Source organism: Syngnathoides biaculeatus, chromosome 8, assembly GCF_019802595.1.
Source record: "Syngnathoides biaculeatus isolate LvHL_M chromosome 8, ASM1980259v1, whole genome shotgun sequence".
Lineage (NCBI taxonomy): Eukaryota > Metazoa > Chordata > Actinopteri > Syngnathiformes > Syngnathidae > Syngnathoides > Syngnathoides biaculeatus.
In genome coordinates, this window is record NC_084647.1 from 8,497,645 (window position 1) to 8,516,764 (window position 19,120).

Below are 19,120 nucleotides of genomic sequence, written 5' to 3' on the forward strand. Positions count from 1 at the left end.
ACCCCTGTGATTTGTGACCTTTGTATTCCAGTGCTGAACACGTTTGTCAAAATAAAAAAACAAAGTCATGGAAATATTACGTTATATATGCCTGTAAACTCCAGTGCAGTAGATGGCAGTAGATAGGCGGAAGTCTCAACCGAGATGCGCATGTTGCGCTTGTGCGGTTTTTTTTTACGTATGCTAAGTTTCTTTTTACTGTAAACGTCGTCAATCGGACGTAGTTGCCGCTGCGAATTCAGCTAGACGCCGTAGGTCGTTTGGCGATCGTCGCTTGTCGCGTTTTCGGGAAGACAAACTGCATCGCAAGAGACATGTTTTGGTGAACAAGAGGGGGCAAAAAAAGTCTTCCACGTCAATAGAACTCCGTGGGAACGAAGGGAGTACGGTGAGCTGCTTTGTGTATGGAATTTGATTTTGTAACCCGCTAGCCTGCCGTGCTAATGGATTAGCTCGTGCTTCGCCATAACCACGTTTGGCCTAACTAGCGCCATTGTTACGACCTGTGTAAAACAAACAAACAAACAAACAAACAAACACGTTGGTTCTCTTCCACAGTAGTACAATTGGTTATATTGTCACGTTTTTACTGTAAATGTAGATATTCATACAGTCGGATTTGTTTCATTTTTACGTCTTCCGTTTCACGGTGGGTTAGCTAACGTTAGCTAGACGATCGGCTAACTAGGTATCAAACTAAAATTCAATCGACCGACTAAACTGTGTTTTGTAACCTTTGCATGAACGAGTGCGTGAGCAACTCAAGAGGCATAGTTTATTTGCATATTGCCATGTAGTCACTCTTTTTTCGTAGTTTTTCATTTTCACGTGAAGAGAATGAACGTGCGGATACAGATTAAGCGTGTTATTATTCTTTTGTGCTGGTTCAAAAATAACTGCAACAATTTCTTGATACTAGGTCAATAGTGATTTGAATTTTACGTGTCAAGATCTTTTTTTTTTTCATCCTAACGTTAATTTTGTGTAACTTTCTTCGTGTTTATCCAAATTTCAAAAACTCGATTGTGTCATTGGAAAGCGTTTTACACACAGAATCGGACAACATAATGTTATTATTAAATCCAAAATTAAATTCGATACACACATACATGTACTTTAAAGCTCATTGTGTCTATTTGAATTGGAGAATCCAATATTGTTTTCTAATGTGTTAGTGTAGTTGTGAGGGACCATGGCAGTTGCGTTCCCTTTCCGCGGCGTTCCTGCGGGGATCCCACCGCCAGGTGTCCCCCTTCCACCGCAAGTCCCAGACTACATGACCGAGGAGAAACTCCAAGAAAAAGGTTTCCACGCTACCCTCTGCTTTCTTGAATTTTGCTCGATATGAAATTGCGTAATTTTGTGTTGAATGTCCACTCACCGTGCAGCGAGGAAATGGCAGCAGTTGCAAGCAAAGCGCTACTCGGAGAAGCGAAAGTTTGGTTTTGTGGATGCTCAGAAGGAAGACATGCCTCCTGAACATGTCCGTAAGATCATCAGAGACCATGGTGACATGACCAATAGGAAGTTTCGGCATGACAAGAGGGTCTACTTAGGGTAAGGATACTGTCTAATTAGTCGTTTTATTTTTGCGTCATCACAAGACAAAGTATGCATGGTTCAAACATTTGTCTGAAAACCTTAACTGGCACCGTCTACTCGTAACCAGCTTCTTTTTTTTTTTTTTTTTTTTTTTTTTTTTAAACAGTGCCCTCAAGTACATGCCCCACGCGGTGCTTAAACTGCTGGAGAACATGCCGATGCCTTGGGAGCAGATCAGAGATGTGCCCGTGCTCTACCACATCACTGGAGCCATTTCTTTTGTGAATGAAATACCTTGGGTTATCGAGCCAGTTTACATCGCCCAGTGGGGGTAAGGAGGGAATAGCTTCGTCAGTATCGATTGAGTTTAGACACATCCCATCGTAATTACATTAGCAAGTGTGTGCAAACCTCTGGCTGTCTATTTCTCATATGACGTTGGGTGAAAATCCTTCTTTCTGGCCGTGTCACTAATGAACTGTACATTTGCTAATGTTGACTTTCACCCGAGTTTATAGCTAATTGTGGTGCCGTCTTAGTACCATGTGGATCATGATGCGGCGAGAGAAGCGCGACCGTCGCCACTTCAAGAGGATGCGCTTCCCGCCGTTTGACGACGAAGAGCCGCCGCTGGATTATGCAGACAACATCCTCGATGTAGAACCGCTGGAGGCCATTCAAATGGAGCTGGACACGGAAGAGGATAGTCCTGTCGTGGAATGGCTGTACGAGCACCAGCCCCTTAAGGACACCACAAAGTAAAGGCCTTTTGATACACGTTTTTCTCGTATCCTTATTATTTTCATCTTTTTCCAAATGTAATCTTATCTTCCTTTTTAAGGTTTGTGAACGGCACCACTTATCGTCGATGGCAATTCTCGCTCCCCATGATGTCAACGCTGTACCGCTTGGCCAATCAGCTGCTGACAGACTTGGTGGATTACAACTACTTCTACCTGTTCGACCTCAAGGCCTTCTTCACTTCCAAGGCTTTAAACATGGCCATACCCGGAGGACCCAAATTTGAGCCTCTGGTTCGAGACATTAACCTCCAGTAAGACCTGCCGGGTTTTATTAAAATCCAATGTATGTCGTTTAAGGACTCGCTATTAACAATGTCAGCACACATCTTGTGTTGTTTTTGTTTTTTTCCTCCATTAGGGATGAAGACTGGAATGAATTCAATGACATCAACAAGATCATCATCAGACAGCCCATCAGGACAGAGTACAAAATTGCCTTCCCCTACTTGTACAACAACTTGCCGCACCATGTCCACCTCACCTGGTAGGTTTTCCCTCTACAATTAGAATTATGATACTATGATTTTACTGTAAAAATCGTTTACAGGTGTTTTGCTGTGAGGGTACATTTTATAATTGTTCTTTCTATGAGATTTCACGAGTTTGTGTTTCACTGGTTGTAAAAAGTGTCCATTCTTTTCCGTGTGTCCAGGTACCACACACCAAATGTGGTGTTCATCAAGACTGAGGACCCGGATCTCCCGGCGTTTTACTTTGATCCGCTGATCAATCCCATTTCACACAGACATTCGGTCAAGGTAGGTGTGTGTGTCCAAGCAAAAACAAATGCAGTCACTCGTGCTCGCAGATAGTCTTTTTTTCATGGCATCACACTGCTTTGCGATCGACGCAATGAGCGCCCTTAGTGTAAGTGAATTTCCTTTGACATGGCTCATTATGTTGATGACTTTCGACGTAAATGCGCTCGCAGATCTGAACATGCGCTTCCGGCCGAACTTCTGCACGTGCTCAGTACGGTTAACTCGCATTTCCTGTTTCCGGGTGAATGCCGGTTGTTTTGGAGCAGGCTTGTTTACTTAACGATGTTTATGAAATAAACACATAAATTTATGTCAAGACTACAAAAAATAAGCAACGTCTTTCAATATCTATTTTTTTTCTACTCAAATTGTATGCGTGTGATTTTTTTTTCGTGCTCGATTGTGCAGATTTGCGAGCATTCGCGCTCGTCAAATGTGAGTCACTGCAAATGTCATATGCACATAGGAGAGTTCACTTATGTCAAGGCTTGTGACAATTTTAACAGTTGTTACTTAACTTTGAAGTCCTTATAAAGTCATCCCTGTGTTGCTGTGCAAGCTTGTGCTTAATAACTGGGGGAATATCAAAACAAATGATCGCGTTGGTCATTGAAAAAAATGCTCCTAATATCTACCAGCTATTATCAGATAGATTTTGTGTCGGTTCAAATCTCATATATTGCTGTTGCTTCCATTCAGAGTCAGGAGCCTCTGCCCGATGATGACGAGGAGTTTGAGCTCCCCGAGTTTGTGGAGCCCTTCCTCAAGGAGACGCCACTCTACACTGACAACACGGCCAATGGAATTGCTCTGCTGTGGGCGCCCAGACCCTTCAACTTGCGTTCAGGTCGAACCAGGAGAGCCATCGATATCCCTCTCATCAAGAACTGGTGAGCAAGCATCTTTGGGGAAGTGAAAGATGACGATGATAAACGACAAGGCTCTCAAGGGTTTTTTTGCTTCTTCTTTTTTGCGTGTTTCCAGGTATCGTGAACACTGCCCTGCAGGACAGCCAGTGAAAGTGCGAGTGTCATACCAGAAACTGCTGAAGTACTACGTGCTCAATGCTCTCAAACACAGACCACCAAAGGCCCAGAAAAAGAGGTGTGCCTCATATCTACATTTTCTTTCTTTGTTTTTTTTTTTGTTTTTTTTTTTTTTTTTTTCTCCCCCGGATGTTTTCCGCGTTTCAATCAAAGCTTATACGGTCATCAGCTTGGATTTGCTGTTCAGACTTGTATTGTTTGCCTTGTAGGTATCTGTTCCGTTCCTTCAAGGCCACAAAGTTCTTCCAGTCCACCAAGCTTGACTGGGTGGAGGTGGGCCTGCAGGTCTGCCGACAGGGTTACAACATGCTCAATCTGCTCATCCACCGAAAGAACCTCAACTACCTGCACTTGGACTACAACTTCAACTTGAAGCCCGTCAAGACACTGACAACAAAGGTGAAAGCCAAAATATTTTCATTTTGCTTATGCACTTTAACATAAAGATGGAAACTTCACGTTTTTACTTGTAATACTTTCGTTTTGAATTGTTTGTTTGGTAGGCTGTGCGTCTTTATTTTTGTGTACTTGAAGTTTTGTTTTTTTTGCTCCCCAGGAACGTAAAAAGTCAAGATTTGGCAACGCTTTCCACCTCTGTCGAGAGGTGTTGAGACTCAGCAAGCTGGTGGTGGACAGCCACGTACAGTACAGATTGGGAAATGTGGACGCATTCCAGGTCATTTCTGCTTTTTCGACCCCAAAACGTTATCCCTCTGAATTTTGTAAGCGGTTTGCAGAACAGTCTCTTTGTGTTGTAGTTGGCAGATGGGCTGCAATACATCTTTGCTCACGTGGGACAGCTGACTGGAATGTACCGCTACAAGTACAAGCTAATGAGACAAATCCGGATGTGCAAAGATCTGAAACATCTCATATACTACCGTTTCAACACTGTAAGAATTTTGGTTAACAATCTGCGACATAAATGAGTTTTCAGGCCTTCTTGAGTTCATTATTGTGTCACAACAGAAATGCTGAAAGGAGACCTTCATTTTTCTTTTGATTCACGTTATGTTTGTTTACTCAGGGTCCAGTTGGAAAGGGACCAGGTTGTGGGTTTTGGGCACCTGGATGGAGGGTGTGGCTTTTCTTCATGAGAGGCATCACACCACTTTTGGAGAGGTGGCTTGGAAATCTGCTGGCCAGGCAATTTGAAGGTTAGCCACATTTATGATGCTCATGATTGTATTGTATTTGGCGTTACAGCCATTTGCCCTACCAAGGCAGTTATACAGTATCTGATCACTGATAAGTCTCATCGTTCAGGTATACAATAGAGTGTGAAAAGACGTGTGGATCAAGTTACACAAAGTAGAAAAATGCATTGATCTGGTCTCTTGAAATGTCATGTTCCGTGAGCACTTTTTTTTTTTTTTTTTTTTTTCCCCCAAACCTCCCCTACAGGCCGTCACTCCAAGGGTGTGGCCAAAACTGTGACCAAGCAGCGCGTGGAGTCTCACTTTGACCTGGAGTTGCGTGCCGCCGTGATGCACGACATCTTGGACATGATGCCCGAGGGCATCAAACAGAACAAAGCCAGAACCATCCTTCAGCACCTCAGTGAGTCCTGGAGGTGCTGGAAGGCCAACATTCCGTGGAAGGTTGGTGCCTCGCGAGCTTTTTCACCCTTGGACGAGCGTGAACATCTGCGTTGTGAAATTCAATAATAGGAAGGGTTAAAGTAAACTCTCGATGACGTCAAAATATCCACCCACCCCCGGCAGGTTCCCGGTTTACCAACGCCCATCGAGAACATGATCTTGCGCTACGTGAAGGCCAAAGCTGACTGGTGGACCAACACAGCCCACTACAACCGTGAGCGAATCCGCCGTGGAGCCACTGTAGACAAGACTGTCTGCAAAAAGAACTTGGGAAGACTGACCCGTTTGTACCTCAAGGCTGAGCAGGAGAGACAGCATAACTATTTGAAGGTATCACACGGACAAAACAAAAAAATTGTGCACTGCACTGGTTCTCTTTTCTGAAATCCTCTTTACGTAGGCGCACTTGCATTGGTCTGCTTGCATGTGCGCAAGAACTGGAGGAATATTACCCTTAATGGTGGCTTTTGATTATTGGCTGCAGCTGCAGTTGAGTCGTCACCGTTAAAGACATTACTTGACCTAAGATGGTGTCAAATGCCACCGCCGTAACTATACCTTAATAACACTTGAAATGGTTCTGATTTGCTGCCAGGATGGTCCCTACATCACAGCTGAGGAAGCTGTCGCTATTTACACCACAACTGTTCACTGGCTGGAAAGTCGACGTTTCTCGCCCATCCCCTTCCCTCCACTCTCATACAAACATGACACCAAGTTGCTCATCCTGGCGCTGGAGAGGCTCAAAGAGGCTTACAGGTCAGCACCTCTTCAACTGTCGACATTAACTTTTCCAGCATGTCTTTTATTAAAATCCTACTTTGTGTGTGTTGCAGTGTAAAATCCCGCTTGAATCAGTCTCAGAGAGAAGAGCTCGGGCTGATCGAGCAGGCTTACGACAACCCCCACGAGGCTCTGTCCAGGATCAAGCGTCACCTGCTCACACAGCGAGCCTTCAAAGAGGTCAGCCAAGATTGGAGCGGCGAAAGCAAAGATTATGCTGCACAGATGGCAAAAAAAAAAAAAAAGTTGCTTGAATAGTAAATCAGATTTCTTTAGGTTTTTATTTTTTGCTGTAAATTATTTGTAGGAATCCCGTTTGTTTCATCGCACTCATCCTTTGTTCATTCTTTTTTAGGTGGGTATTGAGTTTATGGACCTGTACAGCCACCTGGTGCCGGTATATGACGTGGAGCCCCTGGAGAAGATCACAGATGCCTATCTTGATCAATATCTGTGGTATGAAGCAGACAAGAGGCGACTCTTCCCACCCTGGATCAAACCAGCTGACACTGAACCGCCTCCACTGCTCGTCTACAAATGGTGCCAAGGTCAGACAAAATGTTGTCATGTGAAAAAAAGGAAGTGTATCTTACAGAATGTACGGAATCTTCATGAATGCAACCTCCAATGTGTACGACGGTAGTTGGACTGAGTTCTGCTTCTTTCTTTCAGGCATTAACAACTTGCAGGATGTTTGGGAAACTGCAGAAGGCGAGTGCAACGTGATGCTGGAGTCACGCTACGAGAAGATGTATGAGAAGATTGATTTGACGTTGCTCAACAGGCTACTGCGTCTTATCGTCGACCACAACATTGCCGATTATATGACGGCCAAGAACAATGTGGTCATCAACTACAAGGTAAACGGTGATTTACTCCAACAATTCTCACAATCTTTTCATATTCTGGATTCCTAGATGTTTGTAACCCTGATTTTAAATGTTTTTTTATTTTTTATTTATTTTTTTTTTTTCCCCTCCCTTTACCAGGACATGAACCATACAAACTCTTACGGGATTATCAGGGGACTCCAGTTTGCCTCGTTCATTGTACAGTACTACGGTCTGGTCATGGATCTGCTGGTGCTGGGTCTGCATCGGGCCAGCGAGATGGCAGGTCCGCCGCAAATGCCCAATGACTTCCTCAGTTTCCAAGATACGGCAACAGAGAGCGCCCACCCGATCCGGCTCTACTGCCGCTACATTGACCGCATCCACATCTTCTTCAGGTGAGATTTTCTCAGCCCTTTCTGGTGTTCGGTGTTTGGAAGTAAAACGCTCACCTCTGATGGATAAAATGACATTCTCAGAATTGATATTTTGCTCTTTTATTTGTATATTACCAAATTTTGGTAGTATATTTGAGTCTTGGCCAGGGCTCGAGACTGTGACCACATTCATCTCATATGTAACTTTTTAAATTCTTTTTTTTTCAAGTGATGTGATTAGAAAAAAATACATTTGCAAAAGTAGTGTGAATAATTATAAATTATTTTTAGATGGTGATTGTGCACTTATGCAGTCCAAAATGCATGTAAAATGTGTAGCAATCATGGTTGTGGTATTGTTCAAAATTAAGTGGTTTGCCCAGGAGAAGTTTAACAGCTGAGCTGAGCAAGTGATCAAATAAAATAATTATAATCATCATTTTATTGACCTGTTTTGTCTGGTGCTGCTTGTAGTGGGCAAAGAGCTTGTTCTGTAACCATTTTGAAAATATATCTTGAGTTACTGTCAATCAAAAGTCTGGTATGCCACAGTCATGCTTTACCTCCTCCAAAAAATGGTGCGACTACTACTGCAAACGTTAGTGTTGTGCTGTTCCATTTCTTCATCAACTAACTTTTTTCATGCCTTTATCAGGTTTTCTGCTGACGAGGCGAGAGACCTCATTCAGAGGTACCTGACAGAGCACCCTGACCCCAACAATGAGAACATTGTGGGCTACAACAATAAAAAATGCTGGCCCCGTGACGCCCGCATGAGACTCATGAAGCATGATGTCAATCTGTAAGTCCTCAGCTCGGTGTGTGTGTGTGTGTGTGTGTGTGTGGTGTGTGTGTGTGTGGGAGGGGGGGGGCGTTTGCGCACGCACGCACGCACACACACACACACACACACACACACACACATGTACATTTAGGTTCACAGGTTAAAGTGGTCCAGAACTTTTGTTTTATTTTTCTCAGTGGACGTGCCGTCTTCTGGGACATCAAGAACCGCCTGCCACGGTCAGTGACGACAGTCCAGTGGGAGAACAGCTTTGTGTCAGTCTACAGCAAAGACAACCCCAACCTGCTCTTCAACATGTGCGGCTTCGAGTGCCGCATCTTGCCCAAATGTCGGACAAGCTATGAGGAGTTCACCCATAAAGATGGTGTCTGGAATTTGCAGAATGAGGTGGGAAAATGGCAACTTCTCTCTTTGAGTCATCATTGAGTTTAACCTCTGCCATTTGAATCATTAATAGTCCTAAGCAGTGATTTTATTTTATTTTTTTTTTATAGCCCATTACTCAAGTATCGAGTGCTTAATTCTTGGGTTTTCATTTATAGGTCACCAAAGAGAGGACAGCTCAGTGTTTCCTACGGGTGGATGATGAATCCATGCAGCGCTTCCACAACAGAGTGCGGCAGATCCTGATGGCCTCGGGCTCAACCACCTTCACGAAGGTAATCCCATCAAAGCTCTAAACCAGCTTAGTTATACAATGAAAGTTGTGGTCGTCAAACTAGAATGCGTATCATAATGTCCCCTCATTTTGACTTCAGATTGTAAATAAATGGAACACAGCTCTTATTGGCCTGATGACGTACTTCCGAGAAGCGGTGGTCAACACCCAGGAGCTGCTGGACCTGCTGGTCAAGTGTGAGAACAAGATTCAAACGCGTATCAAGATCGGGCTGAACTCGAAAATGCCGAGCCGTTTCCCGCCTGTTGTTTTCTACACTCCCAAAGAGTTGGGCGGCCTGGGCATGTTGTCCATGGGCCACGTGCTCATACCACAGTCTGATCTGCGGTAAGTGAGCGTCCACGTATTCCACTTGACGGGAAAACTGCAGGTAGTTGTTCTCAAAATTCTCGTCTCCCCCTCAGTTGGTCCAAGCAGACAGATGTGGGAATCACCCACTTCAGGTCTGGAATGAGCCACGAAGAGGACCAGCTCATTCCAAATTTGTATCGTTACATTCAGCCATGGGAAAGTGAGTTCATCGACTCCCAGAGGGTGTGGGCGGAGTACGCCCTCAAGAGGCAGGAGGCCATTGCACAGAACAGGTATGCCCCTTTTAACTCTCTCTTAAATGCTGAACTAGGCCTGTTACTATACGACATCAGCTTTTTGTTTGATAATTAAAATCGGCATGGGAATCCCACAGTGAGCCAGCAGAGTTTGACGGCTATGTCATTAGCCACCAAATGAGCATAGAACGCCTCCAGATCGTTAAGCTTCTGCCAGTGTTGGCTTCGTCCAGTATTCCACACTCCACAGCTTTGCTCCTTATACTGAGTGTATATTCACACAATGGAAACACCACCTCAGGGAAAGTTCACAGTTTGTTGTTTCAGGCGAACGAGCTCGCTTGCGAGGTAACAAGCTACCTTCTGAGCTAATGAGCTAGCGAGTTGATCTAAACGGGTCACTTCACTGCAGCAATGTCGTTAAAACGTAATCACTTCGTTCTGTGTTGTGTGTGTGTGTTCGTCCCCATTAACACCAACCTGGCAGCATTAATTGCCAACAGCCAGTAGTTGATGACGGCAGCCATCAACGTATATATGATTGACAGCTGAAGGGTTCATCTGCAACGGACTGCAGATGAATTTTCGTGGGGGGCTTGTTTGTCATTGCAATTGGAATTATTCTGATCGACGATATCCGTTTAACTGTTTGGATGTGACATGATCCGTTCCGCTAGAGTGTATCCAAAATGTGCACAAATTTAATCTGAACAGCTATGTGACATGCGCACGTCGTCATGCATGTCACATCATTGATCAAGATGGACGTCAGTCATATATTTAGCACAGTAGTTGGGATTTTAAAAATTATTCATTTAAAAAAAAAAAAAAATGCTTGATTTAAAACATCTCCCTCGCATCTCAGCTCTGTCGGGAGCCACCATATTGCGCCATGTGGAAACGATGGCGTCACCGTGCATTTACTTAGAGATGGCATTCCTGCGAAATCGTATGAAATTCAATCTGAACTTTTGACTCCGAAAGATGTTTATGAGCCAGTTTGGCCAGCTCAACTGATTTTCATCAGACCAAAAGCCTCCATGTAAACAATGGTTGTTTTGCAGCTCTTCATTCTTGATTTCAGACTGACGGGGGATTCCACATCATGATGTAAAGAAAAAGAATATAACAGAGAAGCGAGAGTGGAAGTTATCATAATGATACTGATTGTAAAGCAAAACATACAATCACAGCTGGCCTTATTTTCCCTAATTACAGACTTTTTTCTTAAAGAACATTGTTTGTCGTGATAGTTTTGGGAACGATATGTCATCTTTAAAAATGGTTAGCGTGACAGGCCAAAGGCCGAACACGGGTCAGTTTTGTATGGATAATGTTCACATTTAGCATAATTACAATCCCATAAGGGGCAACTCGCTTCACACTCCATTATATTTATGGAATGCGTGCCAATTCAGTAGATGTCAAGTGAAAGGCATTTGGTCCTTTTTTGCCCACGCATTTCGAATTTTCGTCAACAATACAGAAAGAGTTTGAATTGCGAGTGAAACAAACGTTCTTTTGTGGTCTGTCTTCCAGGCGGCTGACCTTGGAGGATTTAGAGGACTCGTGGGACCGAGGAATCCCGCGTATCAACACGCTTTTTCAAAAAGACAGACACACTCTGGCCTATGACAAAGGCTGGAGAGTCAGAACTGATTTTAAACAATACCAGGTACAACACGAAAGACGTTTGAGTCAAATGTATCTTATACTTCACATTTAACATGAATATGTGATGAGTACATAGAATACGGTGCAGTGGATATTAACGTTTCTCCGTTGACTGCAGGTCCTGAAGCAGAATCCGTTCTGGTGGACTCACCAGAGGCACGACGGCAAACTGTGGAACCTCAACAACTACCGCACAGACATGATCCAGGCCCTGGGCGGCGTGGAGGGCATCCTGGAACACACCCTCTTCAAAGGCACTTACTTCCCGACCTGGGAGGGTCTCTTCTGGTGAGGAAAATGCACCAAAACCTGGCATCTCAGTTCCATATATAAACGTGAGCCATTCGGGCATACTTACTTTAACACTTGTCTTACAAAACGGAGTGGTTCTTGTTCTGTTATGTAGGGAGAAGGCGAGTGGCTTTGAAGAATCGATGAAGTGGAAGAAGCTGACAAATGCTCAGAGGTCCGGTCTTAACCAAATCCCCAACCGTCGCTTCACTCTCTGGTGGTCGCCCACAATCAACAGAGCCAATGTAAGTACAACAGTAGACTTACTACGTTTTGACAGGTAATGTTTCCAAATATCGACACAGACTATATAGTTTCCTCTTTCCCCTTGTTTGTAGGTGTACGTGGGTTTCCAGGTGCAACTCGACTTAACCGGAATCTTCATGCACGGAAAGATTCCGACCCTGAAGATCTCCCTCATTCAGATCTTCAGAGCTCACTTGTGGCAGAAGATCCACGAGAGCATTGTCATGGATCTTTGTCAGGTACGTTTTATCTGATATCTTTCATCTTACTGTCCCAATTTATGACGATCCAAATATGACTGCGTTTTTCTGTTTTCAGGTTTTTGACCAGGAACTGGACGCTCTCGAGATTGAGACTGTGCAGAAGGAGACCATCCACCCCAGGAAGTCGTACAAGATGAACTCGTCCTGTGCTGACATCCTGCTTTTTGCATCCTACAAGTGGAACGTCTCTCGGCCATCTTTGCTGGCAGATTCAAAGTATGAAATTACGATACCAGAAAGTACTTCTGTACGACCATCCATAAAATTGGCCGTCAATGATTGAATTTGCCGCTGCTCTTCCAGGGATGTGATGGACAGCACCACCACACAAAAGTACTGGATTGACATTCAGCTGCGTTGGGGCGACTACGACTCTCATGACATTGAGCGCTACGCCAGGGCCAAGTTCTTGGACTACACCACTGACAACATGAGTATTTATCCTTCCCCCACTGGAGTGCTGATCGCCATCGACTTGGCCTACAACCTCCACAGGTTGGTATCGTTCCAATTGGTGAATGCAAGTCACCCCGGCAATAAAATGAGATTTAATGTGCACAAACGGTGTAAATATGAAGCTCGACGTGAGCATCCATCCAGCCATCCGTTGATTTTTCTGTACCGCTTAGGCAATTGTCTATCCCAGCTGACTCTGAGGAAGAAGCGGGCGGGGTACACCACGTTTTCCAATCTGCATTTGCTGTTTTTGCGCAGTGGCTACGGGAACTGGTTCCCGGGCAGCAAGCCTTTGATCCAGCAGGCCATGGCCAAGATCATGAAGGCCAACCCCGCCCTGTACGTGCTGAGGGAGCGAATCCGCAAGGGTTTGCAGCTTTACTCCTCAGAGCCCACCGAGCCCTACCTGTCCTCGCAGAACTACGGCGAACTCTTCTCGAACCAAATCATCTGGTTCGTGGATGACACCAACGTCTACAGAGTCACCATCCACAAGGTGTGTGCAAATCGGAACAATATTCATGGAATATTATACTCTGCCAACGGATAAAAGTTCCAGGGCATTGTATAAATTGCCATATTTCATAAGATTATGTTCAAAAATTTCTGCGTGACAGTAATCCTCATCTCAAAATTTATGATTTGAATATTCATTTTTGTAATGTGGAAGCAGTTTCAGCCTGCATTGAAATATCAATATGTGAGATTTCATCATCAAAAGTGTTTGCCAATGAAGTTTTAAAATCTGGTGGTGGGGGGGGGGGGGGACCATGACTATCAAAGCAGATTAATCACATCTCAAACATCAAAATGCAAATATATTCTATTTTGAAAACTAACATTGCTGATAGATGGAATTTGATGCATTATTTATGGAGAATTGTGCTATTTTGTGTATTGTGCAATGCGCTTGGATGTCGACATGTATGAAGAAGCAATGTAATTGTCTTCTCTTGTATGCTATTTATATCCATTTATTTTCTGAGCCGCTTATTCTCACAAGGGTTGTGGGAGTGATGGAGCCTTCCCCAGGCGGCAGGTTACACCCTGAAGTGCTCGCCAGCCAATCGCAGGGCACATAGAGACAAACAGTCGCACTCACAATCACACCGACGGGACAATTTAGTGTGTCCAATGAACGTTGCATGTTTTTGGGATGTGGGAGGAAATCGGAGTGCTGAGAGGAAACCCACACAGGCGCGGGGAGAACATGCAAACTGCACACGGGCGGGGCCGGGATTGAACCCAGGTCCTCAGAACTCTAACCAGTTTGCTCCACCATCCCACCGTGCAATATACATATAAACAACTACTGCTTAAACAATGCAAATGTCCTCATAGTAGGACTAATAAAAGTTGTCATACAATCACATTTATTTTTAATAAATGAACTTTTACCCTGCCTGGGTTCTGAAGTAAAGTGCGCAGGGACATACTAATGTCAACGTACAGTGAAAATGGCGAAATCCGGACGTGCCTTCGCTTTTGGCAACTCAGTATCAGCTCTGAACTATCTGACCGTGTCTAATGTTGAGACGTATTTTTGACATTTCACCAGACCTTTGAGGGCAACTTGACCACCAAACCCATCAACGGAGCCATTTTCATCTTCAACCCCAGAACCGGACAGCTCTTCCTCAAGATCATTCACACGTCCGTGTGGGCCGGACAAAAACGTCTGGGACAGGTAACAAACATTGAATTCGTTGATCACCGTGATGGGGTTCCTCTTGTCTTTGGACGACAATTCCAGCCAAATACTATTAGCTGCTTCTCTTTTAAGCAAGAATTGGCAGCCAAAAAAAAGTGTGTCCACTTTGCAGATTTGAAAGGGCAATAAGAATACCCATCTCGGTCGGGTTAAATATGCCATTGAATTTCCTCGCAGCTGGCGAAATGGAAGACGGCCGAAGAAGTTGCCGCCTTGATCCGCTCGCTGCCTGTGGAGGAGCAACCGAAGCAGATCATCGTGACGAGGAAGGGAATGCTGGACCCTCTGGAGGTGAGACGCTCGCGACCGTTTGATGAATCATTCGCTGCGCGTGTTTGCATAACGGTGTCCTTCCCTTGCGACAGGTCCACTTGCTCGACTTCCCCAACATTGTGATCAAAGGCTCCGAGTTACAGTTGCCCTTCCAGGCCTGTCTGAAGGTGGAGAAGTTTGGAGACCTGATCCTCAAAGCCACTGAACCGCAGATGGTGCTGTTCAACCTTTACGATGATTGGCTGAAGACCATTTCGTCTTACACCGTGAGTCTTCCTCTGAACCATCAGCATGCTTACTTTTTTTTTTTTAAGACAAATGATCACAAAACTGATTGCGTCCGAATTTCCTTGGCTCAGAAGTTTTCTATTCTCTATGCTCCGTTTCTGTAGGCCTTCTCCCGACTCATCCTGATCCTCAGAGCGCTCCACGTCAACAACGACCGGGCCAAAGTGATCCTCAAACCCGACAAGACCACCATCACTGAGCCTCATCACATTTGGCCCACGCTCACAGATGAGGAATGGATCAAGGTGGAAGTGCAACTGAAAGACCTGATCCTGGCTGACTACGGCAAAAAGAACAAGTACGTCTTCCAACCCAGATTCAATTGTTTGAACCATGAGGAACGGGACCCCAAAAAACACGTCTGTGCACCAACCCCCCCCCCCCCCCCCCCCCCCCCAGCGTGAACGTGGCTTCGTTGACCCAGTCGGAGATCCGTGACATCATCCTGGGTATGGAGATCTCCGCCCCCTCGCAGCAACGCCAGCAGATCGCCGAGATTGAGAAGCAGACCAAAGAGCAGTCGCAGCTCACCGCCACGCAGACGCGCACGGTCAACAAGCACGGCGACGAGATCATCACGTCCACCACGTCCAACTACGAGACCCAGACCTTCTCCTCCAAGACTGAGTGGAGGGTCAGGTATGGATCGCGTTTGAGGCCGTTGTCTGTCTGAGGAGGCAGCACTGCAATGAAATGATTTGGCAGGAAATCGATCTATCTATCTCTCTGTCTGTCTGTCTCTCTGTGTGCATTCCATTTTTCCTCTTTTATTCTTCTTATTGGTGTTGACTTTGGCCATATTGTAGCAGGACAGAATTTTTTTTTTTTCCCCTCTCCCTCCCTTCTCTCACTCTCTCTCCTTTCTCTCTCCTCTCTCTCCCTTCTCTCTGTCTCTTCCTTCTCTCACTCTCCCTTCTCTCTCTCTCTCTCTCTCTCTCTCTCTCTCTCACTCGGAAGTTCATAAACACGTTGTAAACCCCCCCCCCCTTTTTTTTTTTTTTTTTTTTTTCTCTCCAGGGCGATATCTGCTGCCAACCTCCATCTCCGCACCAACCACATTTACGTGTCTTCTGACGACATCAAGGAGACGGGATACACGTACATCCTGCCCAAGAATGTCCTCAAGAAGTTCATCTGCATTTCAGATTTGCGTGCACAGGTACGTCCCGGCAATTGACTGTTTTCGACCACGTGACTGCATCCATCGTAGGCGACCTTGTGTCTCCCCACTGCGAAGGTTGGCCTACCCGCAATTCAATTGAAATATGTACCGGGTGATTGCAGTCAGCGTGGTGTTAAATGATGTTGATTATACCAACGAAAGAGGTGTAGATTATTAATTTCATTTTTGTTACCAAGAGGGAGAGAGAGAGAGGTCCCATTTCTCGGCTCCATTTTGAACGCAACTCACGTAGCCGCTAGCGGTGCGGTAACCCGTTTTTGCAAACTTATTATAATAATACAGATTTTGGAGACGTGCATTGCATTCACACACGAGTATTATGTAGTCTCTTGGTTATCGCTAAGTAGGTGTGAAATTCTACAAGGTATCCAATACTTACCAAGAAGAAAATGTTTTGAGCAAACTCGGACGTAAGGGAACGACTTGGCTGCCAGATCGGCTGCGCTGATACGAGACGGCCACAGTCGTCGGCGTTTGGTTGCGAACGGCTCCGTTTTCTCGCACCGGTTCTTGATCGCAGCTGCCAGTCGAAAGAAAGACGCTTTACAAGGCCCGCTTTCGTTTGAGCAACCGATAACGTAGCAGCGCGCCCCCGTTCATGCGCCTTTCTGAAATGATTCCTGCTTAGTTACGGTTTGTTTACGCAAATTCACCAAACCAAAATGGCGACGGCGTTCTAAACCTGAAGGGCTGTGATGGCAGTCGAAAACAATCTCTAGACAATGTTGAATATACTTAATAATCTGTGCGGCATCAAAATCAATATTCTTGGCTTGACGTTCCAGATTGCAGGCTACCTTTACGGCACCAGCCCACCCGACAACCCACAAGTGAAGGAGATCCGTTGTATCGTCATGGTGCCGCAATGGGGGACGCACCAGACGGTCCACCTGCCCAACCAGCTGCCTGGACATGAATATCTGAAAGTACGATTTTTGGGATGGGATGGGATGGGGGTCGTGGTATAAAATGTCTCACGTGGCAATACTTAAACGTGTCGGTCCGTCAAAGGAAATGGAACCCCTCGGTTGGATCCACACGCAGCCCAATGAGTCGCCGCAGTTGTCCCCTCAGGACGTCACCACCCACGCCAAGATCATGGCCGACAATCCCTCGTGGGACGGCGAAAAGACCATCATCATCACGTGCAGGTAAACTTTGGAGCGTTCGTGCTTGCGGTGGCCAAAACAAGTTGGAATGCTTTGTCTTGAAATTGCGCCAAGACAACAATTTGATGCAGTTGAGTTTCAATTTGTATTTATTTATTAAAAAAATGTTTTGTAAAAGTGGGGAGAGAAAAGCAAGGTGATTTTATTTATGATTTATTTTTTTTTAACCCTCTGGATGAAAGAACAGGAGTCTGATTTCCAGTTCCTCTTTCTGACTCTTGAGGGCAATTTTCTCGTCATATTTGCAGCTTCACTCCGGGCTCGTGCACGCTGACGGCCTACAAGTTGACGCCGAGCGGCTACGAGTGGGGCCGGCAGAACACGGACAAGGGCAACAACCCCAAAGGCTACCTGCCGTCCCACTACGAGCGGGTCCAGATGCTGCTCTCTGACCGCTTCCTGGGCTTCTTTATGGTACCGGGTCAGGTTTCCTGGAACTACAATTTCATGGGTCAGTTGCGATTGCGCTGCCGTAGAAGTCGACGCGTCGTCTGTTTGTGATTTTTTTTTTTTTTGAAAACCTTTCCTTCCAGGTGTACGTCACGACCCGAACATGAAATACGACCTGCAGCTGGCCAACCCCAAGGAGTTCTACCACGAAGTCCATCGCCCGTCGCACTTCCTCAACTTTGCCTCGTTGCAGGAGGGTGAAATCTACAACGCTGACCGTGAGGATATGTACGGTTGAGCACAAAGACTGCTTGTAAAATTTCCCCTGGAAACCTTTAACTGTTGTTTGGACGCTTTTGTGTAGTCTTCTTATTGCTCTCATCTTTCTTTCAGTTTCTTTCCACAGTCCTCTCTAGTGAAACTTCGACTTTGGTTTTTGAGGAAGGTTCTAGTACATCAAACGTGCATTTGCGTCTGATTATTTGTACACAGAACTAGCGTGTAATACTCCGCTGATTGTTCGAAAATGCCGAAGTACTCGCTCCTGGCGTTGGAGAAGTCCTTTTTTTTTTTAATTCCCTTTTATTATTCCGTGTCATTGTACGTTGGGTTTAAATAAAGATGGCATTTTATACATTGTTCCCTTTTCTCATTTCACTTCTGTTTCCAAAGTCATTCCAATACCTTTAAATTCCCCCCCAAAAAAATTTTCAACTCAAATCAGACACCCCCCAATGAAAAACACGTGTCAACGTGGGGGTGTCGCTCTTCTCTCTAGAATGTACCAGGCACTACTCGACTGGTTACCAGCCAATATCGGGTCGCATATCGACAAATTTGAATTCACTTTTGAATCCTCAACGTACAGATGAGAGGGTGACGAGCTGTGTTTTTTTTTTGTTTTGTGACCACGTTTTAAAAAAAAAAAAAAATGTTTGAAATGATCTGAAAGTTGACCTGGGATTTTAAATACCGGGTGTGTCTTCCCCCCCCCCCCCCCAAAAAAAATGAATACACACTTTAAATAAATATATTTGTGAATTCTTTTACATGTTAAAAATTGAGTTATAATAAACAAGTTAACGATTATTAAAAAATGTGTATTTATTTTTTTTTTTTTGGGGGGGGACACCCTGTATATGAAGAGGTCAGTGGATCAACATTCCAGTATAGCCCCAGACAGATTACAGCTCATTTTTGGTACATATTTTCAATTACTTGACTTGAAAAACTGGACTTTCCTAACCGAGTGCAACTATTGAGATGATCATAATAGCGTCAAATGTTTGTTTTAATGTTGCTGTATGTGGCCGTCATGAAACCAAAACAACAACCTTGCCCTACTTTGCAGAGTGTGAGACTCCAATGACAAGAGAGGATGTCGCAGCCGAGAGCACGACC

The 19,120-nt window shown here is 44.9% G+C and overlaps 1 protein-coding gene across 2 annotated transcripts; it reads left to right on the forward strand.

Moving 5' to 3' along the window:
* The first annotated feature begins 132 nt into the window (after nucleotides 1-132).
* On the forward strand, nucleotides 133-18,358 carry prpf8 (pre-mRNA processing factor 8). 2 transcript variants are annotated; one of them, XM_061827290.1, is made up of 43 exons: nucleotides 133-388; nucleotides 1,176-1,304; nucleotides 1,389-1,557; nucleotides 1,709-1,873; nucleotides 2,082-2,300; nucleotides 2,384-2,596; nucleotides 2,704-2,829; nucleotides 2,998-3,103; nucleotides 3,806-3,996; nucleotides 4,091-4,210; nucleotides 4,362-4,551; nucleotides 4,709-4,828; nucleotides 4,911-5,045; nucleotides 5,180-5,309; nucleotides 5,557-5,753; nucleotides 5,877-6,083; nucleotides 6,349-6,512; nucleotides 6,590-6,716; nucleotides 6,892-7,084; nucleotides 7,209-7,396; nucleotides 7,526-7,764; nucleotides 8,399-8,545; nucleotides 8,725-8,935; nucleotides 9,091-9,207; nucleotides 9,307-9,554; nucleotides 9,632-9,811; nucleotides 11,315-11,450; nucleotides 11,568-11,737; nucleotides 11,856-11,985; nucleotides 12,079-12,225; nucleotides 12,305-12,465; nucleotides 12,553-12,744; nucleotides 12,964-13,201; nucleotides 14,264-14,392; nucleotides 14,594-14,707; nucleotides 14,782-14,955; nucleotides 15,082-15,275; nucleotides 15,377-15,616; nucleotides 15,995-16,136; nucleotides 16,946-17,086; nucleotides 17,172-17,311; nucleotides 17,578-17,780; nucleotides 17,863-18,358. In XM_061827290.1, the coding sequence occupies exons 2-43, from the start codon at nucleotides 1,193-1,195 to the stop codon at nucleotides 18,015-18,017; spliced, it is 7,020 nt and encodes a 2,339-aa protein (XP_061683274.1). In that variant the 5' UTR covers nucleotides 133-388; nucleotides 1,176-1,192; the 3' UTR covers nucleotides 18,018-18,358. The 2 variants fall into 2 exon arrangements, with proteins under 2 accessions (XP_061683274.1, XP_061683273.1); XM_061827289.1 differs by having other exon boundaries at nucleotides 1,181-1,304.
* Nucleotides 18,359-19,120: the final 762 nt, after the last annotated feature.